This window comes from Anolis carolinensis, unplaced genomic scaffold (genome assembly GCF_035594765.1).
Source record: "Anolis carolinensis isolate JA03-04 unplaced genomic scaffold, rAnoCar3.1.pri scaffold_10, whole genome shotgun sequence".
Classification (NCBI taxonomy): Eukaryota; Metazoa; Chordata; class Lepidosauria; order Squamata; family Dactyloidae; genus Anolis; species Anolis carolinensis.
The window spans coordinates 23,504,483-23,530,238 of record NW_026943821.1 but is presented as its reverse complement, the minus strand read 5'-3'; the positions used below and the strand labels follow the sequence as shown (position 1 = coordinate 23,530,238).

The window sequence follows — 25,756 nt, the reverse complement described above, 5'->3', positions numbered from 1 at the left end:
CACAAGTTAACGGATAACTTGGGGGGACATGTACATGCAACCATTTCATGTGGCTTAAGGCCTATTTCCAGTTATGACTGGATCAAGCTCTTGAGTCAGTTAGATGCTTTATTTATTTATTTATTTATTTATTTATTTATTTATTTACAGTATTTATATTCCGCCCTTCTCACCCCGAAGGAGACTCAGGGCGGATCACATTGTACACATATAAGGCAAACATTCAATGCCATATAACATAGAACAGAGACAGAGACAGACATAGAGGCAATTTAAACCTTCTCCAGCTTCCAGCTTCCTGAGGGTATGCTTGATTTTGGCCACAGGGGGAGCAGCTGCTTCATCATCCACTATGACTGCAACTTCCTCATTCCAACGGCGGCTGGGTGATTTTGATGGTGTCATAAATTAGCCTCCCCACATAAGCGGTACCTAAATTTCCTACTTGATAGATGCAACAATCTTTCGGGTTGCTTAGGCCAACAATGAGCATGGACTATATTTTATTTTTAATTGTCGGGTGCTCACCCTGACATGGGCTGGCCTCAAACTCATGACTTCTTGGTCAGAGTGATTTATTGCAGCTGGCTGCTAACCAGCCTGTCCCACAGCCTGGCCTTCTTTATATTCATGTATAAATCTAATAACATATCCATGAGACGTATCAAACCTCATAATTTTGGCTCCCAAACCTGCTCTCGACATACGTAAGGTTGACTTATGCACAAGTATAATTAATTATTTATATATGGGATGATTTGAGTCTCAGATTGGGAGAAAGGTGGGAAATAAAGGGATAGATTGGTCTACTCTAGTTGGGCTTCTGACTATATATTAATAACTGAAATTTAGAATTGGACTGGTGTCTTTTGCTTACTTTGATACATTGCTGCCTATGTTAACACATCATTTATCTGTCTAGCCCAGTACAGTCTGCAGACCCAAAATCTATGCCCAATACTTTAAGGTGCTTATAGGGCTTTTGCTCAATAAATCCAGTCTTTGTAAATCCAAATTCGAACTGTCAGGATTTCCACTTCCCCAAACTGAAATGTGGGTAGGAAGGAACTGACTTTCATATTTCCCAAATGCCCTAAAGCAGCTCTCATCTTTAAACCTCTATGGGGAATGTTTCAGAGTGTATATATTTTGAGACAAAATCCATTTGTGAATGCATATTTTAAATGTGGCGAATGTTCTTGTCATGCTGGATGGGGGATTCTGGGTATTCTAGTCCAAACTGGGACTTTTTTTTTCCAAAGTTTCCCTGTCCCATTCTGTGTGCGTAAAGAATTCCTCATTCTGGAAAAAAAAATATATTTATTTATTTGCAGTATTTATATTTATATTCCGCCCTTCTCACCCCGAAGGGGACTCAGGGCAGATTACAATGAACACATATATGGCAAACATTCAATGCCAACAGACAAACAACATTCAGTTTTAGACAGACACAGAGGCATTTTTTTAACATCTTTCCAGCTTCACGATTCCGGCCACAGGGGGAGCTGTTGCTTCACCGTCCATTGGTGGCTGTTCTTCCTCTTCTTTTCCTCATGAGCAGTTTTATGGTGTTGTAGATTAGTTAAATTAGCCTCCCGCATAAAGCGTACCTAAATTTTCCCTACTTGACAGATGCAACTGTCTTTCGGGGCTGCTAGGTCAACAGCAAGCCGGGGCTATTTTTTTTTTTTTTATGGTCGGAGGCTTAACCCGACCCGGGCTTCGAACTCATGACCTCTCGGTCAGTAGTGATTTATAGCAGCTGGTTACTAGCCAGCTGCGCCACAGCCCGGCCCCAACTACTAGCTCCTACTGAGAGGTTATTTGTCAAATGAGTTTTTAAAAGAGATTAAAATGGGATTCCTTAACATGACTTTTCCCATTTTTCTTCCAGGTTAACGGGTTTCCAGCTGCCTCCTCCCATTGTGAGCACTGGAGTGGTGCTGTCGTTGTGGCTTGTCAGCGACTATGCCGTCAGTGCGCAAGGATTTCAGGCAAGCTACGAAGGTAGGTCCACTTTTGGTGAAATTAAAACTTTATTTAAAACCTGTATCAACTCTCTGTGTGGAATAACAGCTCCTTTGACTTTCATGAAGAAACATGTACTTGGAGACATATGCTATGTTCCTAAGTCCTATGGAATGGGACATGATGGATTTTGATATGACCCATGGATCCATGATGCTGTTCCACCCTGACTATTGATGCTTGAGGATGAAATACTTTATGACATACTCTCCCATAACCATAGTCTCCCATAGGCTCGGTTAGAGCAAAAGGCGCTTGCGAAGCATCTGGTGGCACATCTGCAAACTGCAAAAGGCCACCCTACTGGGATCTGCACACAACATCTGAAAATAATAATAATAATAATAATAATAATAATAATAATAATAATAATAATACTTTATTTATACCCCACCACCATCTCCTCAATGGGGACTCGGGGCGGCTGGGATCTGCGCACATCATCCGAAAATACATCACACAGTCCTAGACACTTGGGAAGTGTTCGACTTGTGATTTTGTGATACGAAATCCAGCATGTCTATCTTGTTTGCTGTGTCATATTATTATTATCATTATTATTATTTTATTATGACACAGCAAACAAGATAGACATGCTGGATTTCGTATCACAAAATCACAAGTCGAACACTTCCCAAGTGTCTAGGACTGTGTGATGTATTTTTGGATGATTTTCGGATGATGTGCGCAGATCCCAGCAGGGTGGCCTTTTGCAGCTGGCAGATTGTAATTTTGTCAATGTCTATTGTTTCCAAATGCCGGCTGAGATCTTTTGGCACGGCACCCAATGTGCCCATCACCACCGGGACCACCTGCACTGGTTTCTGCCAGAGTCTTTGAAGTTCAATCTTGAGGTCCTGATAGCGGCTAAGTTTTTCCTGTTATTTTTCGTCAATGCGACTGTAACCTGGGATGGCGACATCAATGATCCAAACCTTTTTCTTTTTCACAACTGTGATGTCTGGGTTGTTGTGATCCAGAACTTTGTTAGTCTGCATTCGGAAGTCCCACAGTATCTCTGTGTTCTCATTCTCCAATACTTTTGCAGGTTTGTGATCCCACCAGTTCTTTGCTGCTGGGAGGTGGTACTTGAGGCATAAGTTCCAATGAATCATTTGGGCCACATAGTTGTGCCTCTGTTTGTAGTCTGTCTGTGCAATTTTCTTACAGCAGCTGAGGATATGATTGATGGTTTCGTCAGCTTCCTTGCACAGTCTGCATTTTGGGTCATCCGCTGATTTTTCGATCTTGGCCTGAATTGCCTTTGTTCTGATGGCTTGCTCCTGGGCTGCAAGGATCAGGCCTTCTGTCTCCTTCTTCAGGGTCCCATTCGTGAGCCAGAGCCAGGTCTTCTCCTTATCAGCTTTTCCTTCAAATTTGTCAATTATTATTATTATTAATAATAATAATAATTTTATTTTTATACCCTGCCTCCATCTCCCCGTGGGGACTTGGGGTGGCTTACAAATACAGAAATACAGTATGCTGAAACTCAGTTTTATGAATTCCAAGGAACTAAATGGTGACTTGGCATCTATAATAGACATGATGAGAATGAACAAACCAAAGTTTAATTGATAGAAGATGGTCAAAAGGCTGATCTGGGAGTATGGATCCAGCTTGTGTTATGTGAGGTGATGCTCCCCTTGAAGATGCAGGTTTGCAGTTTGGTGAATTCGGGCCTGAAGCTGACTGCTTACACCAGCAAAAAAAGAAACGATGAAAAGCGTGCTGCGTTGGTAAAACTGCCAAATTACATGTTTCTCAAGAAGAATAAGAGAACAAAAGTGTAAGTGGGAGCCTGCCGTAATAGTAAAAGAGGGGGAAAAAAATCACAAGATAGCTGCCTGGATTCAAGATGGTATAAAGTGTTAGTTTTGCAGTATTGTGTGCTTAATTCCTTTTCAAAAAAAAAAAAAGAAAGGATGGAAGTGTGAAAAAAAACAAAAAGGAAAACTTGCTGAAATTTACAATCTGTAAGACTTCATTCTTGAAATGTGGACGTCAAGTTGATTGATGCTTGTGAAAGCTTCTCCTTGCCATTACTATTAAGAAGATGCAGTCAGCCCTTTACATTCACTGGGATGGAGCCCCTGGTGGTGCAGTGGGTTAGACCCTTGTGCCAGCAGGACTGCTGACTTGAAGGTTGAGTTGTTCACCTGAAAGTTGCTGGTTCGAATCCAACCCGCGGAGAGCGTGGATGAGCTCCCTCTGTCAGCTCCAGCTCCATGAGGGGACATGAGAGAAGCCTCCCACAAGGATGGTTAAAAGATCAAAAACATCCCCTGGGCAACGTCCTTGCAGACGGCCAATTTTCTCACACCAGAAGCAGCTTGCAGTTTCTCAAATTGCTCCTGACATGAAAAAAAATCACTGGGATTAGGGGGACAGGACCCCAATGAAACAAGGGGAAACATGAGTTATAAATGCTATTATTTTCTACCCAAGATAATACCTAAAATCTCTAGATTTGCTGTGTCATAATAAAATAATAATAATAATAATAATAATAATAATAATAATAATAATAATAATAATAATAATAAAGGTCACCCTACTGAGATCTGTGCGCATCATCCGAAAGTACATCATATAGTTCTAGACACTTGGGAAGTGTTTGACTTGTGATTTTGTGATACGAAATCCAGCATATCTATCTTGTTTGCTGTGTCATAATAATACAGTAGAGTCTCACTTATCCAAGCCTCGCTTATCCAAGCCTCTGGATAATCCAAGCCATTTTTGTAGTCTATGTTTTCAATATATCGTGATATTTTGGTGCTAAATTCGTAAATACAGTAATTCCAACATAACATTACTGCGTAAAGAACTGCTTTTTCTGTCAAATTTGTTGTAAAACATAATGTTTTGGTGCTTAATTTGTAAAATCATAACCTAATTTGATGTTTAATAGGCTTTTCCTTAATCCCTCCTTATTGTCCAAGATATTCGCTTATCCAAGCTTCTGCCGGCCCATTTAGCTTGCATAAGTGAGACTCTACTGTAATAATAATAATAATAATAATAATAATAATAATAATAATAATAATAAAGGCCACCCTACTGGGATCTGCGCGCATCATCTGAAAATACATCATATAGTCCTAGACACTTGGGAAGTGTTTGACTTGTGACTTTGTGATACGAAATCCAGCATATCTATCTTGTTTGCTGTGTCATACAATTATTATTATTATTATTATTATTATTATTATTATTATTATTATTATTATTATTTATGTATATACTGCTCTATCTCCTCAAAAGGACTCAGGGCGGTTTCCAACATGTATATAAAACTGTCAATTGTCAAAGACAACATGCAAACAACTTAACATGAACTTGACACAACAGACATAATAAACAAACATTGTAACAATGCAGAAACAACTCAGTTAAAATAGACATTGTTACAGCCAGAACATTGCTCAAACCACAATACCAAACTCTCCTTCCATGCCTAACAATAGGAATGGAAATACAGTAGAGTCTCACTTATCCAACATAAACAGGCCAGCAAAACGTTGGATAAGCGAATATGTTGGATAATAAGGAGGGATTAAGGAAAAGCCTATTAAACATCAAATTAGGTTATGATTTTACAAATTAAGCACCAAAACATCATGTTTAATGACAAATTTGACAGAAAAAGTAGTTCAATACGCAGTAATGCTATGTAGTAATTACTGTATTTACGAATTTAGCACCAAAATATCATGATGTATTGAAAACATTGGCTACAAAAATGCATTGGATAATCCAGAACGTTGGATAAGCGAGTGTTGGATAAGTGAGACTCTACTGTAGTATAACTCAGTATATATTTGCTAGGTTTCCTCCCAGTTCAGATACATCAACAAGTGTGATCCTTGGCAACTTCTGAGCAAGACTCCTGTGATTTATGGGTTGGAACATAATTATCATATTCGCACAAATAAATATCAAATGTGGATTTCTTTGAGTGATGAGGCTGTGAGATGGTATTCTAGCCCTTCAACACACCTTTTTGAGAGTCTATAGGCATGCTAATGAACATTTGGAGAGCCGTATTGAAAAAAGGAAAAGAGAATCAATGCGAGAGCAGGTGGGAATTATAGCTCAAAGCATGGAATGCAGCCTGGAAATAGATGAAAGCAATCCATGTTCCTCATGGTTTCCAGGTCCCTCCTGTGTCATTTACCAGCTCTCCAAATTATTGGCAGGTGCAGAGTCAAAATTATTGGCCGTTCTTCAGTATGTGAAAATGAGGCTAATGGAATATATCTGCCGATCTTGCAGTCGATAATGTGGAGCTTGCATGAGCAGCACCAGAATGACTACAAATGGTGGGCTTCTGTTGAATTTTCTGCTTTAATATGGCAAAACACATAACTTAGCATGTGAGGTCGACCTGCTGTGAATGTTCTTTTCTCAATCTGTTGAAAAGATCAGAATAGAACATAGTTGTCCCTTGGTTCGGGCTCAGAAATGGCACTGAGATGGTCTGAGTTTTCTTGAGTAAGGTCCAGAGATTGGAAAATCTCATCTATATATATAAAAGGGTAATGGAATCACGGCACCAGACAAAACAACTAAACTAAACACACCCCACAACCTCGAAAATTGACAGCACAACCTCTCATCCACGCCTCTACGTTCATACAACAAAAAGAAAAGAAAAAGAAAGTCCTAGCCACAGCAACGCGTGGCCGGGCACAGCTAGTTTTTTAATAAAGGAAGACCACCGTTCCTAGAATCCTCATGCCAAATTGACCTAAAATGCTAGATCTTTCTGCCCAACTGATGGAATGAAATTCCAAAAAGACTACACTGGAGTGAGATGGCCCAAGGGGTCCCTTCCAACTGTTATTATTAGTATCAGTAATACTACTACTACTAATATTATTATTATTATTGAGTCTGGGTGGCCATCTGTCGGGAGTGCTTTAATTGTGTTTTTGCTGTACAAAAGCTGAAGGGGGTTGGACTACATGGCTCAAGGGGTCCCTTCCAAAAATAATAACAACAACAACAACAACAATAATAATAATAATAATAATAATATATTATGTATTATTATATTATATGTATTATTATTATAATATTATAATAATACATCACACAGTCCTAGACACTTGGGAAGTGTTCGAGTTGTGATTTTGTGATACGAAATCCAGCATATCTATCTTGTTTGCTGTGTCATAAAATAATAATAATAATAATAATAATAATCATAATAATAATAATCATAATAATAATAGGGAAGTGTTCGACTTGTGATTTTGTGATATGAAATCCAGCATATTTTATCTTGTTTGCTGTGTCATACAATTATTATTATTATTATTATTATTATTATTATTATTATTATTATTATTGAGACTGATGGCCATCTGACAGGGGTGCTTTCATTGTGTTTTTGCTGCACAAAGGCAGAAGGGGGATGGACTAGATGGCTCAAGGGGTCCCTTCCAATTATTATTATTATTATTATTATTATTATTATTATTATTATTATTATTGAGACTGATGACCATCTGTCAGGGGTGCTTTCGTTGTGTTTTTGCTGCACAAAGGCAGAAGGGGGATGGACTAGATGGCTCAAGGGGTCCCTTCCAACAACAACAACAACAACAATAACAATTATTATTATTATTATTATTATTATTATTATTATTACTATTTATTGATTTGAATTACTGTATATACTTGAGTATGAGCCTAGTTTTTCAGCCCTTTTTTTAAGACTGAAAAAGCCCCCCTCAGCTTATACTTGGGTGAGGGTCCTGGTTGGCTTATATTTGGATCAGCTTATACTCGAGAATATATGGTACATTTATTATTTTTTCTCTATTATTATTGGTATCATTACATTTATTATTACATTTATTATTTTTCTTTATTATTGTTGCTACATTTATTTTACTCTATTTTTATTATTATTAATAATACATTTATTATTTCACTCTGATCTTATTATCGCATTTATTATTTTACTCTATTTATTATTACATGTATTATTTTCCTGTATTTATTATTATTATTATTGCATGTATTATTTTACTCTATTATTATTAAAAGGATACATAAGCACATTTACATTGAAGAAGATGGGAGTAATGATTTGATCAGAGTTGGACAGTCTTATCTTAAATTTGAGCTTTATGTAAATATTGAAAAATATTTAACCTACTGATGCCTCAATTAATGTAATTTTATTGGTATCTAGTTTTATTTCTGAAATTTACCACCCTTAGCTTATACTGGAGTCAATGTTTTCCCAGTTTTTTTATGGTAAAATTAGGTGCCTCGGCTTATATTCGGGTCGGCTTATACTCAAGTATATACGGTAATCCCACTGTTGTTACCAACTTTTGACTAAGAAACCTCAGGGCCTTGGACTCTTCTTAAACTGCCCTCCAGTTTAGACAAACCTGAACATAATCCGGAGACGAAAATTTATGAAGTTTGTATTTGCCACCCCTTAAACTCACCATCTCACTCTGGTTCCTTTGTTCATGCTCCGTGCATTGTTTCTCTTGTGTGCACTTTAGTGCATCAGCATTATCTGTTACACATTTCTAAGTTGGTGCTTTACCTAATTATGTTTTAATTGATTTGAGTCTGGAGTCAATGTTTTCCCAGTTTTTTTGTGGTAAAATTAGGTGCCTCAGCTTATATTCGGGTCGGCTTATAGTCGAGTATATACGGTACCCATGAAGAAGGTGCTACACACACACATATATATATTCTGGGGTGTTCTGTATCATAAGGCATCAATCTATTGAACATTTTGAGACACATCTCCAGTTTTACCTGCACATTTTGTGTGCTCTAGTTTTTTGTTTTATCTAAAACAACCTGAAAGCCCTGAAGGCATCTAATCCTTTCTGATCTTGGAAGCTAAGCAAGTCATGCCTGGTTAGTATTTGGTTGTGGACCATGAAGGAATATCAGGCCATACTTCAAAGGGAAGCAACAGCAAGCTATTTCTGAGTCTCACTCGCTTTTTAAAAATTATTGGGCTGCCGTAAGTCAATAGGAAACTTGAAGGCACGCACACCTATACACACAGAGAAGTGAATTAAATTCCACCTGAAGGTTTCGTGGATTGTGACCCTGTTAAGTCTATGTTTGGAAGTCTGGTAAGGGGCCGGGCTGTGGCGCAGCTGGCTAGTAACCAGCTGCTATAAATCACTACTGACCGAGCGGTCATAAGTTCGAAGCCCGGGTCGGGTTAAGCCTCCGACCATTAATAGCCCCGGCTTGCTGTTGACCTATGCAGCCCCGAAAGACAGTTGCACCTGTCAATTAGGGAAATTTAGGGACGCTTTATGTGGGAGGCTAATTTACAACACCATAAAACTGCCAGCAAAACACGAGGAAAGGAATGAGGAAGTACATCCACTACTGGACGGTGAAGCAACAGCTCCCCCTGTGGCCGGAATCGTGAAGCTGGAAAAATGTTAAAAATGCCTCTGAGTCTGTCTAATGTATGTTGTTTGTCTGTTGGCATTGAATGTTTGCCATATATGTGTTCGTTGTAATCCGCCCTGAGTCTCCTTCGGGGTGAGAAAGAAGAGCGGGATATAAATACTGTAAATAAATAAATAAGAATCCAAACACTTTAGAATCCATGCTAAGGATTTCAGCAAGCACTATAGTCCGTATTGCTGGAACTTTTTCCAGATAATTACATATGCTAGTCTCATAGATACAATGTGAAATTAATTACAATCACCACTATGGCATACCTGATGAATATACAGTGAGGTGACATTTAAAATAAATTGAGCAAGTGTTTTTCCATAAGTGGGAAATCAGTATGAATTCCACACCACGTCCTACTTAATACCAACAACGGTTCATCATGAGTGGATGGTGGAGGGGCTAGGGCTCATTTTTTTTTTAATAAGAGGATATTAATATTGCGCGCATGACAGAATTGCATTATAATGTATAAAACGCTGCCTTTGGGGTGTCTCGGCGTTGGTGTGTTAAGTACGAGGAAAACAATGTGGAAGATGTGAATTCAATACTGGAAAGGTTTGCACTTTATCAAAATGCAAATAAAGTTCTTTAAAATCACAAGTGGGTCTTAATAAAACTTTAATAACATCTCAGGAGTGTTGCATCCTGGTTTCATGTTCGGCACGCGAATGTTCTCAGTGGGAGAGAGAAAGGACTTCATCCATCCGCATTGTTGTCTGACGTCTAGAATTAAAAAGACTGGTGATAAGAAGGTGTTCTATGAATATAATGGAAATCAGGTTGCACTTTTTGATTTCACCAAACTGTCATTCTCTTTGGTAAAACTTCGAAATTGACGTGGTCATGGAATCGACCGCTTGTTTTTTCCTGGTTGCACAGATGCCACTACTGGTGGCCACAATGGTTAGAAGCCCACATGGAATAGTAATGGAAGCATAGACTTGATGCTCCACCAAGGCCAATGTGGTCTCATTCCACCTGGACCATCCAGACTCCAACCACCAACAATGTGGGTTCAGGATGGTGCATGGTGGTGTTTCAAGGACCGGTCTAGAGCAGTGGTTTTCAACTTGTGGATCGCCAAGTGTTTTAGTCTACAACTCCCAGAAATCCCAACCAGTCTACCAGCTGTTAGGATTTATTTATTTATTTACAGTATTTATATTCCGCCCTTCTTTCTCACCCCGAAGGCGACTCAGGGCGGATCACATTGTACACATATAAGACAAACGTTCAATGCCATATAAACATAGAACAGAGACACAGACAGACGCAGAGGCAATTTAAACCTTCTCCAGCTTCCAGCTTCCTGAGGGTATGCTTGATTCTTGCCACAGGGGGAGCAATTGCTTCATCATCCACTGTGATGGCAACTTCCTCATTCCAATGGTGGCTGGATGATTTTTATGGTGTCGTAAATTAGCCTCCCACATATAAGTGGTACCTAAATTTCCTACTTGATAGATGCAACTGTCTTTCGGGTTGCTTAGGTCAGCAACGAGCAGGGGCTATATTTTATTTTTAATTGTTGGGTGCTCACCCTGATGCGGGCTAGCCTCAAACTCATGACCTCTTGGTCAGAGTGATTTATTGCAGCTGGCTGCTAACCAGCCTGCGCCACAGCCCCCCCCCCCCAAGTCGGGCAAGTTTTGGATAATGACATGCACACCTGAGCTATGGCACCTCCCTTCCCCTGATAACAAACTTATTAACATTTAAATTGAGAACCTCCAGAAGGGCAAGCAGCTCACACAAGATATCCACGTTTATACGCTGTATATATCAGGCAGGATTAAACAAAGGAAATGTAAAATTCATCCATATGCCCTTTAGGACTATCCTTACAAACTCCCAAAAGGCAGTTCCTCTTCTTCCTTTTTTTTAATGGCACCCCATCAATGTCAAATATAAGCCGAGGGTGGGAAATGAAGCAGGTACTGATAAATTTCAAAATAAAAATAGATACCCATAAAATTACATTAATCAAGGCATCAGTAGGTTAAGTAATGTATATATATGGATATAGATATACAGGTACACTGACCTATATGTATATAGGATTTGCAAAGACCTGCAAACATATGAGGGGGAAATGCATATAAAAAATTAATGTATATAGATAGATACAAATATATAAGTACATAGGGATTGCAAATGCATGCAGGCGGTTAATGCCTATATATCTGTAGGAGAGATTGACAAATATTTCAGGGGAAAATTCTTTTATAAGATTAATGGATATATATATATATTTCTTCTTCTTGACTTGCAAGGGTGTCTTTCCCTTTTCAAAACATTCCCTTGGTTAAGAGCGAGGGAGGCTTTGGAAAAGTAAACACTGAGAAGGTAGGGTAAGATGAGAGATAAATATATCATATATTGCAAGCTCCGCTGTCGGCTTGACCTTGACCCAATTATAAGCCAAAGGAGGCTTTTTCAGCTCATACAAAGGGCTCAAAACTTGGCTTATCTTCAAGTATATACGGTACTTTCCTCTCAGCCATCATCTAATAGAGTTAGAGGCATCAACTGCAGAACAGCTGGAGTTGTAGGCCAAAAACAGACGTTTTTGGCCTACAAGTCCCAGAAATCCCAGCCAATTGACCAGTTGTTAGAAGTTCTGGGATGTTTTTGGCCTACAAGTCCCAGAAATCCCAGCCAATTGACCAGTTGTTAGAAGTTCTGGGATGTTTTTGGCCTACAAGTCCCAGAAATCCCAGCCAATTGACCAGTTGTTAGAAGTTCTGGGATGTTTTTGGCCTACAAGTCCCAGAAATCCCAGCCAATTGACCAGTTGTTAGAAGTTCTGGGATGTTTTTGGCCTACAAGTCCCAGAAATCCCAGCCAATTGACCAGTTGTTAGAAGTTCTGGGATGTTTTTGGCCTACAAGTCCCAGAAATCCCAGCCAATTGAAGGCCAAAAACATCTGGGGACCCCAGGTCAAGAACCACTGATCTAGAAGTTCCATAAAATCCTCTTCTCGTTGTGAAACATTTCCTTTTTTGGTGGTGTTCTCTCAAGTCAGCTCCAACGTTTGATGACTCTATGAAAGGGAGATGTCCAAGAACTGTCCATCATCAACTGCAACATCAGGCCAAACATTGGCTTTCAAGTCCTGTTGGGCCCTTCATCATACAAGGGAAAAGTCACAGGTCTGAAGCTCGCTTGAGGTGTTTGCTCCAACGTGGTGTCCTCATTTTGATGGCTCAGCAGGACTTCAGCCGGTTTCTTGTGCAGCATCGGCAGTGTTTGCTCAGGTGGAGAAGACCACCTTCCTGACACAGCAGGCTGGTTGGCTTTTCTGAGCGATTTCCACACTTCCCTTTCGACAGTAGGTGAGAATTCGCTCCTCCACAACGGTTGTGTTGTGATTCCAGCTGTGACAAATTTGATAGCCGCAAACACCAACAGCCTGTTTGAAAAGCAACAATTATGCCTTGCTGCACACTGCTTATTTTAAGAAATTAGGCTCATTTACATTCGTCGCGAAACAGTCTTTGACTAAATGGCAGCCTATCCCCCTGAATTAAAACCCTACTTTTTTCCTCACTTCAATGTGCACAAAAATATGTTATTTTCCCCTTTTGACTCCCAAAATGTATTTCAAAAAGGTGGGCTCTGTTGCTGTTTCCATTTCATAGCAGTTTTCCTGAATCAAGTTTTGTTTCACATGCCAAGCATAGTGTATGATGTAACAAGTCTCATAGTAAAGGTAAAGGTTTGACATATTCATACTTTGGCCCAGATTTGTGTATTGTATTCCTGTTTTTAACGTTTTCTTTTGTAAGATTACCTTTTATGATTGTTTTACCGATATTGTTGATTTATTGTTGTAAACTTGTGTTTTTGTTGTTTTGTTTTTATATTGTGATGTTTGGGCAAGGCCTCATGTGAGCCGCCCCGAGTCCCTTCGGGGAGATGGGGCGGGGTACAAGAATCAATTTTTTATTATTATTATTATTATTATTATTATTATTATTATTATTATTATTATTATTATTATAGGCTTCCCCGGATGTTAAGTCCAGTTGTGTCTGACTCTGGGGGTTGGTGCTCACCTCCATTTCTAAGCCAAAGAGCCGGCGTTGTCCATAGACACCTCCAAGATCATGTGGCCAGCATGACTGCATGGAGCGCCGTTACTTTCCTGCCGGAGCGGTACCTATTGATCTACTCACATTTGCATGTTTTCGAACTGCTAGTTCGGCAGGAGCAGGGGCTAACAGCGGGTGCTCATTCCACTCCCGGAATTTGAACCTGGGACCTTTTGGTCCTAAAGTTCAGCAGCTCAGCACTTTAATACACTGTGCCACCAGGGACCCCATATGCTGTATTTAATGTAGTTTGACATCATGGATCAATGTTATAGAATCACTGGAGTTGTAGTTTGGAAACCACCAGCACTCTTAGGAAAATTATACTATCCATCAACATTTAGAATATCCAGTTGAAGTTAAAAGAGGATGAGGAGATAAGAAAATAGGTTAGAACATTTCTTTTGCCTGATGGGCTGCATCTTGTCAAAAAGCATCTCCATGTGCTTAAAATAACAAATGACCTAGCATCAGCTGGAACCCTCTTATTTCCTTAAATTATTGATCAAGTATATAAAATGCACATCCTCTTTCTCTCTCACGTCCTCTCTCTCATCTTCCAGGTGTTTGAGTCTTTTAAGGTCTGGAAAATGGTTGGGAATCTTGCAACGGGTGTGCATTGTAAGTCCCATCAGCCCTAGCCACTATTGCCAATGGTTTAAGAGTGCTGTGATTTGTAGTCCAACAACATCCCACTCATAAACTAGTAACTACCATGCATGAGAATCATTCTTCCTTTTCCTTCACATTGGGATGAGACATTATGACTGTTGCACCTCTGGCTAGCTTCACCTTGCTAAAGACACCAGGCTGCACACAGAATGTAGTCTTTTGTAGTTTGTTAGAAAATAAGGGAAAAAACAGTTCATAAAAGGTAAAAGTTCAGTTCCAAAAGGTGGTTACAAAAACAAGGCTGTAAGAACAAATCCATGGAAACATTAGGCATGAAACAAGATCCATAAAACGAAGCCAAAGTCCCAGAAACAAGGATACATCCAGGCTACAAGGTAATACAAGAAAGCAGACTTGGTTCTTGATTCAAGCTAGGAAAATTGTTTTGACGAAGATTTCCCTCTCAGCAGACTATTTTAATAGCATAACATGAAGGCATTTCTTTGCCCTTTGACCTCCCTCTTATTTGCTATTCTGAGACTTCTGTGCAACCCCTTTCAATTCCTCAGGGCTAGTTAGTGTTATCAGGCTGAGGCTGGGAGCTGCTCTCCCTTTCTGCTTCTTGCACCTGAAAACCATCATCAGTAACAACATCATTTTTTCCCATGGAAAAGCCTCCCTGCTCCTCATCTCCCACAGCAGGAACACTCTGCACCTGAATCCCATAATTCCCATCCGAGTCATCTTGAAACTCATCCTGAACCTGAATCCCATCATCTTGAAACTGCATCCCAGAATCCTCATCAGAGTCACACAAAGGCTGAGTCACAACAATGGCTTTCAAGAAGTTATTGGGAAACAATCCCCACCATCCTTGACCATGGACTGTTGGGAGTTGGCACCCAGGACGAAGGATGTTTGCCCTAAATGGAAGAAAATTATCTCCAGTTCCAAACGATGAGAAGGAATTAAATTGTAACCACTCTAAGGCTAGCATATCTTCTGAAGTCTGAAGGCATCTAAAAGGCATGCTTCCAACACATCTTTTATAAATTAGATATACAGTAGAGTCTCACTTATCCAACGTTCTGGATTATCCAACGCATTTTTGTAGTCAATGTTTTCAATGCATCGTGATATTTTGGTACTAAATTCGTAAATACAGTAATTACTACATAGCATTAATGCGTATTGAACTACTTTTTCTGTCCAATTTGTTGTCTAACATGATGTTTTGGTGCTTAATTTGTAAAATCATAACCTAATTTGATGTTTAATAGGCTTTTCCTTAATACCTCCTTATTATCCAACATATTTGCTTATCCAACATTCTGCCAGCCCGTTTATGTTGGATAAGTGAGACTCTACTGTATTAATAATAAAAAATAATAAATGTAACCCAAAAGGTCCCAGGTTTGAATCTGGGGAGTGGAGTGAGCTCCTGCTGTTAGCCCCAGCTTCTGCCAACCTAGCAGTTCGAAAACATGCCAATGTGAGTAGATCAATAGGCACCACTCCGGCGGGAAGGTAACGGCGTTCCATGTAGTCATACCTATGGCCACATGACCTTGGAGGTGTCTACGGACAACGCCGGTTCTTCAGCTTAGAAATGGAGATGAGCACTAACCCCCAGAGTCAAACATGACTGGACTTAACATCAGGGGAAACCTTTACCTTTAATACATCTATAAAAAACAGATGACCTTGAGGAACAACTCATCTGACACTCAATGTGTGACTAGCCCCCTTTCCCCTCATTCCTCAATCGCTATGTTTCTGCGAATGGAGATATTCCAAAGTGCAAAACACTTCTGGCCCCAGTCATTTCAAACAAGGGAGATTCCACCTGTGTTTCTTCCTAGCAGCAGCATAGCTGGGCTGTTTTCCCCCTGCCGAGTGCTATTTCCATTCCATTTTGTTATGACTCATGGCAAGAGGTGCTTTGCTCACCCTTTTAAAATATATGTTTGCATGTCCTGCCGGGGCAGGTAGCATTCGGGTGGGAGCTCCCTACAGATGTCCGGGGCTCTAATCAGCTCCATTAAGGGATGAAACACAACCAGGCTGGAGATAATGAGAGAACATTGCAAGGTCGAGTCACCAGCCTTCCCGCGTTCGCTTAAGGACCGAGCGACATCTTGGCTGTGCTGACTCATAGTCTGAAAGGAGGAAATATTTCCTTCCAAGCATCTCCCTCTCTGCTTTTACATCTTCAGCCGGCCTGGTTCGAAATGAGGGATGGAATGGCAATTGACAAATTACTTTTGGCACCTGGCCCTTGCCAGAAGCTACCCTGTAAAAATATTCTAATGTGATGCCTTCAAGCTGTTGTTCATTGTTGCTCCTTTCTTTGCTTACAATGAAGCTTCGGGATGACATATGTGGGCATGTACCTTCAAGTCACCTGTTGATTTATGGCAACCCCATGAATCTCATAGGGTTTTCTTAGTCACTTTGCCTGTTTCTTCCTCTCAAATACATCCTACAGCCCCTGTTATTCATTTGCAATCATTCTGAACTTTGAGAAGGTTCTTTTTTGACTGCCATTCCCATTCTAGGTCCAAAAAGACATTCTTCCATGCTTTGGAAGTCTAACCAGCAGCATTTGTAGGAAAGGGAGAACTTGTATGTGAATGTGCCTTCAAGTCAACGTATGACCCTACAAATTTCATAGGGTTTTCTTAGGCAAAGATTCCTCAATAGTCGTTTTGTCAGTTTCTCTCTCTGAAATATAGCCTACAGCAGGAGTCTTCAAACTTTTTAAGCCGAGGGCCGGTCCACAATCCTTCAGACTGTTGAGGGGCCGGATTATCATTTGAAAAAAAATACAAACAAATTCCGATGCACATTGCATATGTCTTATTTGTAGTGCAAAAACAACAACAACAACAACAACAACAACGAACAATACAATATTAAAAAATAAAAACAATTTTAACCAACATACATTTATCAGGATTTCAATGGGAAGTGTGGTCCTGTTTCTGGCCAATGAGATAGTCAAGTTAATTAGGATTGTTGTTGTTGTTGTTGTTGTTGTTGTGTGCCTTCAAGTCATTTCAGACTTTAGGCGAGCCTAAGTCTAAAATGTATTTATTTATTTATTATTTATTTACTGCATTTATTTACTACATTTGTATCACACCCTTCTCACCCCAAAGGGGACTCAGAGTGGCTTACAAATTATATGTACATACAATATATTATTAGCATAGCACAATATTAGCATTATATATTACTATATTGAACTATACCACTATACTGTAATATTATTAGTAATATTATGTGTAATATAGAATATAATATTATTATATGGTATTATTATTAGTGTTATATTGTATTACATTATAATATTATTATCAATATTATATGTATATACAATATATTATATTATAAAACTGAGGGCGGGGGCCAGGTAAATGAACTCGGAGGGCCGCATCCGGCCCCCGGGACTTAGTTTGGGGACCCCTGGCCTACAGCATCTGGTATTTGATGATAGTCTTCTACCAAACTATTAACCCGGCCTGATCCTACTTAACGTCCAAGAGCACTTAAAGTTGGTTATGGTGGGTCTGTGCACCACTTTTGGTCCAGATCCATTATGGATGAGGTTCACATTGCTCTCTTGAAGTTCTTCCAGGATACAGGCCGGACTGCAATTCCCATAATCCAGGATCTATTTCTCCCCCCCCCCCCACCAGTATTTTCCATTGGTCATGAATGGTCTGTGTTTCAAATCTGATCCAGATCTGTTGATGGCAAGAGTCACAGCGCTCTCTGCAAGTGAAAGCATCTTAGAAAATATATACATATTTTCACTTTTATTATATAGCTAGATATAGGTAGCTAGATAATGGAGCCCCAGTGGTGAAGTGTGTTAAAGCACTGAGCTGCTGAAGTTGCAGATCGAAAGGTCGCAGGTTCGAATCCGGGAAACGGAGTGAGTGCCCACTGTTAGCTCCAGCTTCTGCCAACCTATATATATATATACAGCATTTCTATTCCGCCCTTCTCACCCCGAAGGGGACTCAGGGCGGATCACATTACACATATAGGCAAACATTCAATGCCTTTTAACATAGAACAAAGACAAGACAAACATAGGCTCCGAGCGGCTTCGAACTCATGACCTCCTGGTCAGAGTGATTCATTGCAGTTAATTTGCAGCTGGCTTGCTCTCCCGCCTGCGCCACAGCCCGGGCCCTAGCAGTTCGAAAACATGCAAATGTGAGTAGATCAATAGGTACTGCTCCAGTGGAAAGGTAACGGTGCTCCATGCAGTCATGCCAGTGGCCACATGACCTTGGAGGTGTCTACGGACAACGCCGGCTCTTTGGCTTAGAAATTGAGATGAGTACCACACCCCAGAGTCAGACAAGACTGGACTTAACGTCAGGGGAAACCTTTACCTTTACCTTAGGTAGATAGATAACACATACCATCAACATTTCATGGATATAAAACTGGAACACATGTGGTTAAGACACATCACAGTCTGGGCAAGAACGTGAAGGTTATTTAGCAGAAGGACTATGGACCTCATCCCATTTAAGAAGGGAGAGCATCATATTACCGTGGTGTTGTGTCCTATTGCGTTAGAAAGCAAACCATATTGTTTCTCAGATCCCATCACACGTTGTTCTTTCTTGCCTTTGCTCCCGAAATCATCCTTTTTTCAGATGTATCCCACAAACAAGTGCAATTCATGACTAGTCAGTTAAAAAGACTTTTGGGATACTTGACTTTCTCCTCCAATCCTGCTACTCTCAAGCAGACCCGAGACATCATTCTTAAACCAAACACCACATTGAGGATTCTTTCCCCTCCAATCCTGCTGTTCTTGAGGAAATTCAAGGCTAGGTTGGCAGAAGCTGGGGCTAACACTGGGAGCTCACCCCACTCCCCGGATTCAAACCTCTGACCTTTCAGTCAGCAAGTTCAGCAGCTCTGTGGTTTAACCCACTGCGCCACTGGGGATGATAATTATGATTATAATTATTATTGATTTTTCTATTGGTATATTATAAGATGTGTTAAAGCGCTGAGCTGCTGAACTTGCGGACCGAAAGGTCGCAGGTTCGAATCCTGGGAGCGGAGTGAGCACCCGCTGTTAGCTCCAGCTTCTGACAACCTAGCAGTTCGAAAACATGCCAATGTGAGTAGATCAATAGGTACCGCTCCGACAGGAAGATAACGGCGCTCCATACAGTCATAGACCTTGGAGGTGTCTACAGACAATGCCGGCTCTTTGGCTTAGAAATGGAGATGAGCACCAATTCCCAGAGTCAGACACAACTGGACTTAACATCAAGGGAAACCTTTATCTTTATCTTTATATTATACTAGCTGTGCCCGGCCATGCGTTGCTGTGGCAAAGTGGTGGTGGTATTGGTTAAAAATTGTTGTATAATTTTTATTTGACTTTATTTGCATTTTTTAATTAATTTTATTGTAAGTTATATTTTTATTTATTATATTTTATTATTTTCTTGTATTATTTTTAGTTATTTTCTGTTATTATAGTATTTTATTGTATTAATTTTTTAGTGTTTTTTATTATTTTTATTGGGTTGCTAGGAGACCAAGTTGGAGGAGCTTAGCCTTCTAACTGGCAGCAATTGGATAAAAGCAATTATTCCTCTCTCTCTAATTAGGACTTTATTTTCCTTTTCTTTTTGTTGTATCAACCTAGAGGCGTGGATGATGGGTTGTGTTGTCAAATTTCGAGGTTGGGGGGGCCTGTAGTTTTGTTGTTTTGTGGGTCGCCGCGATGCCATCACTCTTTTATATATATAGATGGTCCCTTGTTCTCTCCTTATTATGATTCCTGAGAATTTTCTGTATCCTTTGAACTGCTAAGGGATAAACACTAGTCCTGTTGTATTGTTGTTTTTCTGGTGATAAAGACACATTTGCCAGCGGAGTGGGCAGTTTCCATGTATTATCGTCATTGTGTACTACGCGGTGGGTAGATAATATTGTCAGTGTTGCATCCCATTTCGATAAACATTCTAGCAGATGCCTTTATATATTATTTTTTTCCTGGCTTTCTCACTCTTTCTCTTTTCCCATTACAACTTCAGATTAAAACAACTCCCGTGGGGGAATTCGAAACTCACTTTCTCCATGTACATTTCCTTCTCCTGCTCCTTTGTGAAGCTACACCAAAGGAAAAGGGGAGGGCTGAGGGAGAGAGAAGATTTTTATTACTTAAATGGGCTCCCAGCGAGTGTAGCTTAATATACTAACTAATTGATTTTTAAGGCTGGGAAAGCAGTGAAGTTTAATAGCATTTGCCGAGTCAGCTAGAAAATAAAGAGGAAATTGCTTCCAGACATGAATGAAAGAGACGCATTTGCTTCAACTTACCGACGTGGGCACGGGGCACCAAACCGACGTTCTGTACTCACTTAGTTAAAATATTCATAGCCCATTTTGTACATCCGCTCAAGGCACCTTAAATGAATTATTTTTTTAAAAGAAAGATTTTGTGGTGGGTTGTACTTTAGTACTGTTATGAGCAAAGGAGGACTTGTTCCCTTCCACACACAAAAAGGTGAACTCTAATGCCCATCAGCTCTAACTGGTCAGTACTAGAGGGTTAGTTCAGCCTGATCTGGGAAGACTATTATTGATTGACTGATTGATTGATTTACAGTATTTATATTCCACCCTTCTCACCCCAAAGTGAAGTCAAGGCACATCTATATGGCAAACATTCAATGCCGTAGACAGACACAGAGGCAATTTAATATTTTCCAGCTTCTGGCTTCATGAGGATATGCTCAGTTCCAGCCACAGGGGGAGCTGCTGCTTCATCTTCCACTGCGAAGGCACTTCCTCATTCCAACGGTGGCTGGATGATTTTTATGGTGACGTAAATTAGCCTCCCCACATATAAGTGGTACCTAAATTTCGTACTTGATAGATGCAACTATCTTTGGGGTTGCTTAGGTCACCAATGAGCATGGGCTATGTAGTACTTGATAGTAGTACTTCCTCATTCCATTCTGCTTGCTGCTGGCAGTTTTTATGGCTGTTTAGGTGGCAGGAAGCTAGGCTATTAATGGTTGGGAGCTCAATCCAACCTGGGGTCAATCTCATGACCTTATTGCAGCTGGCTACTAAGCGACTGTGCCACAGCCTGGACTAAAACTTCCCCATCTCTGTCTTGTGCTGTGTCTATACTTAGTACAAAGAAAGGATTCCTTGAAATGCACAGGCAAGAGGCCACTACAGCTAGAAATGTAAACCAAAGAGATGCACTATACAACAGTAATTAAACCAAAATATAATCCATGTGTTACCAACACATATACATTCATAGAAAGTAAAACTCTATATTCAGAGAAAGTAAAACTCTTAAATTCAGAGTTTGTGAGTCCAATGCGCACCAGAGTTCATGTTCCACATGGAGGACTGTATCAATCTCTAATTGTGAGTCCAAATTTAAATGTCCAAGTAAATGAATCCTTTTATGAACCCGATGTTTTAAACAATTCCAAGGTTGGTCACCATCCACGACCGGTTTCGACTGTGTAGTCTTCCTCAGGTGGTGGTTATACAGGTATGGAAAACCTGGAGTAGTCAATTTCGTTCTTTGAGTATATAAATTCAATGTGTCATTATCAATGACGGAGTGGACCTACAGGGAATACATATGAGTGGCTAGAAACACTTGTACATGATAAAAAATTACAAATTACAAAATATGGCCACATGGTCAACTAGGCCAAGGGTATATCCACAAACAGCTCCTTGCCATATTAAAGTTCCCACTAGAGCAGGAAGGGTCCTGACTCATATCTTTTGCGTAATTTTACAAAACTTAAAAGTCATGTTGATTCCCATGTTGGCGAGATAGTAAATCTGTTTTGTTTTATTTAATCTGAACTTCAGAGAACCTATCCAAGATGTTAAACCCATTTGGGGACAGTGTTCAGCACCATGGACAGCTCTTCCAAACCTATATGGAGCCAAAAAATCATGTCCATAAGGCAGTGGTTCTCAACCTGTGAGTCCCCAGATGTTTTGGCTTTCAACTCCCAGAAGTCCTAACAGCTGGTAAACTGGCTAGAATTTCGAAAGTTGAAGGACAAAAACATCTGGAGACTGAGTGGCTGAGAACCACTGCACTAGAAGCAATGTCACCGGGCCTGAGATTAACTACACAGAGGTGGATCCATTGGAATTGTGGACACTGTATCAGACCACATTCTCCCTGATCCCGCTGTCTGCACTGCCAAAACTCTGGGATCACTCCAAAACATTGAGCCATGGCAGTTCAAGTGGTATAAAAGTGCATTCATTCCGCAGTGTAGAAGTACCTGGACCTGGTCCCACGTTAGCTGCCCCGAGTCCATGTGGGGAGATTGAGGTGGGATATAAAAATAAAGTTGTCATTGTTATTACTATTATTATTACAATAGAGTCTCACTTATCCAACACTCACTTATCCAAGGTTCTGAATTATCCAATGCATTTTTGTAGTCAATGTTTTCAATATATCGTGATATTTTGGTGCTAAATTCGTAAATACTGTCATTACAACAAAACATTACTGTGCATTGAACTACTTTTTCCTTCAAATTTGTTGTATAACATGATGTTTTGGTGCTTAATTTGTAAAACCATAACCTAATTTGGTGTTTAATAGGCTTTTCCTTAATCCCTCCTTATTATCCAAGATATTGGCTTATCTAAGGTTCTGCCAGCCCGTTTAGCTTGGATATGTGAGACTCTACTGTATTATTACCTTGCCACCCTATATGAGAGCCATGCGTGAGTTAGGGCCTTTTACCCTAGACCTGGCTCTTTACTAGAGCTTTTAATCTATGTTAATTTTATCAATATTTGTATGTACAGTAGAGTCTCACTTATCCAAGCTAAACGGGCCGGCAGAAGCTTGGATAAGCGAATAACTTGGATAATAAGGAGGGATTAAGGAAAAGCCTATTAAACATCAAATTAGATTGTGATATTACAAATTAAGCACCAAAACTTCATGTTATATAACAAATTTGACAGAAAAAGTAGTTCAATACGCAGTAATGTTATGTTGTAATTACTGTATTTACGAATTTAGCACCAAAATATCACGATACATTGAAAACATTGACTACAAAAATGGCTTGGGTTATCCATAGGCTTGGATAAGTGAGACTCTACTCTATGTATTTTTATCCTTTACAATTTTATCTTGTAAATCGCCTATAGCATCTTGGATGGAGGGCAATTAATAAGTAATTAAATGATGATGATGATGATGATGATGATTATTACCCTTAGAAAGCCATTCTTTCAAGTAAACAATTGGGGGTTTTGTAGTTTTTCCACTTTCATTGGGATCCTGTATTCCAATGGTTCTCAACCCATGGGTCCCCAGATGTTTTGGCCTTCAATTCCCATAAACAGCTGGTAAACTGGCTGGGAATTCTGGGAGTTGTAGGCCAAAACACCTGGTTGAGAACCACCACTGTATTCCTAACCCTCGGAAAAGGAGTCTCGAATAGTGTGGTTACATTGCCTTGGATGTGTGTTTCAGAACAAGCCTTCAACAAGTTTCCTGCAAACATTAATGGGCTGATTGCTAATCAGAGATCAGGATGCTCGTCTCTTGTCAGTTAATTTTGCCTCTGAATAATCTCTTCTTGATCTTTTATGCAACTCCAGTCTCGGTTATCTGTGAGAATCTCTTTGCAGATCATAGGCTTATTACATGTGCCTGTTTCTATCCGGATGGGCAACCCCCTTCCCTACCCTCCGAGATTGGCCACTAATGAGCTGTGAGGAACAAAAATCAGATTTGGTGCCAAACCAATTTGGATAAAAGGCTCACCCCCTCCTGCATCATCACTTGATCTTTCCATTGGTTTGTCCAAAGCAAGAAACAGGTGTAAATCACAGAAGCTGTCAAAAGGAAGCTTCTTCTATGATAACATTTCAGATCTTTAGATACCGCCGCCCCTCGGATGCATCGCAGCTGCTCTTCTCATTTGCATTTTAATTTTTGAGTTTTTTTTTAATGTTGACATCCATATGTTGGATTCCCAGTACTGTTTCATCCAAGGAGCTGAGGCATTAAATTTGGGAATGCATTTTCTCAGAGCTGCTGGTGTTTCTATTTGCACTCTGAGTAGGCTGGGCCTAGATATATATTAACATAGGGCTTGCAAATATTGCAGGGATTTCATTGGGATCTATTTTTATTTTGAAACTAGCTGTGCCCAGCCACGCGTTGCTGTGGCTAGGACTTAATTTTTCTTTTCTTTTTGTTGTATGAACATAGAGGCGTGGATGAGAGGTTGTGCTGTCAATTTTCAAGGTTGTGGGGCATTTAGTTTAGTTGTTTTGTCCGGTACCGTGATTCCATTACCCTTTTATATGTATAGATTGACCCATAGCTACTGCATTTTTCACCCTTGGCTTATACTTGAGTCAATGATTTCCCAGTTTTTTGTGGTAAAATTAGGTGCCTCGGCTTATATTAGGGGCGGCTTATACTTGAGTATATACGGTAATGTTATTGGTATCTCGGCTTATACTGGACTCAATGTTTTCCCAGTTTTTTTGTGGTAAAATTAGATGCCTCAGCACCTAATTTAGGTCAGCTTATACTCAAATATATATGGTAGTTAAATTAGCTTCCCCACATAAAGCGGTACCTAAGTTTCTTACTTGAGAGATGCAACTGTCTTTCGGGCTGCATAGGTCAACAGCAAGTGAAACTATTAATGGTCAGGAGTTCACTCCAACCCAGGCTGGCTTCGAACTCATGACCTTTTGGTCAGTAGTGATTTATTGCATCTGGCTACTAACCAGCTGCGCCACATCCCAGTCTCCCTCTTTTTTCCCCCCCTCCCTCTTCTTCACTAAGTGGTATCTCTTTCTTCTTTCCCACAATTGAGATGTCAAGAGTTTAGGCAGAACTTGGCTGTAAAAGAGGCATGAACTTCAAAGTGGTTCCTCTCAGATGTGCTTTTCTGGCTGAAGAATTAGAGACCATCGTTTCATTTTGCAGCATCTGTGGCTGTCACGACGCATTACGGGAAATGTTGGGGAATCGGAAAGCGCATCCTATGTTTGCTTCCTCCATGAGCTCAATTGCAAAGAGTCTTCTATTTTTTCTAACTAAAGGTCACTGTAATTGATACAGTTCTTCTGAATGAGATGCCTGTAAATATCAGCCCCGAAGTCACCAATGGGAGCCATCACCCTAGAAAGATAGAATTTTTTCCTATTTCTTTCTCGAAAGAAGCAGCAAGTCATTTTAGAAATTTTCTTCCCACTGTAGAGTTTCTGGAGTCTATGCATTTTTCAGGGCTTAGGTAAAAGTAAAGGTTCTGTGCAAAATTCACACAACAACAAGGGGGTTGGACTGGATGGCCCATGAGATCTCTTCCAACTCTACTATTCTATGATTCTATAATAATAATAATAATAATAATAATAATAATAATAATAATAATAATAATAATGTTATTAGTAAAGGTGAAGATAAAGGTTTTTGCAGACTTTAAATCAAGTTGTGTCTGTCTCTGGGGGTTGG

At 39.9% G+C, this 25,756-nt stretch overlaps 1 protein-coding gene across 3 annotated transcripts in view; it reads left to right on the top strand.

The window, feature by feature from the left end:
- csmd2 (CUB and Sushi multiple domains 2) overlaps positions 1 to 25,756 on the top strand; it is a 632,593-nt gene that overhangs the window by 123,397 nt on the left and 483,440 nt on the right. For all 3 annotated transcript variants that reach the window (XM_062962418.1, XM_062962417.1, XM_062962419.1), the window contains exon 3: positions 1,898 to 2,010. In XM_062962418.1, the coding sequence (XP_062818488.1) occupies positions 1,898 to 2,010 (113 nt within the window). The remainder of the gene's footprint in view (positions 1 to 1,897; positions 2,011 to 25,756) is intronic.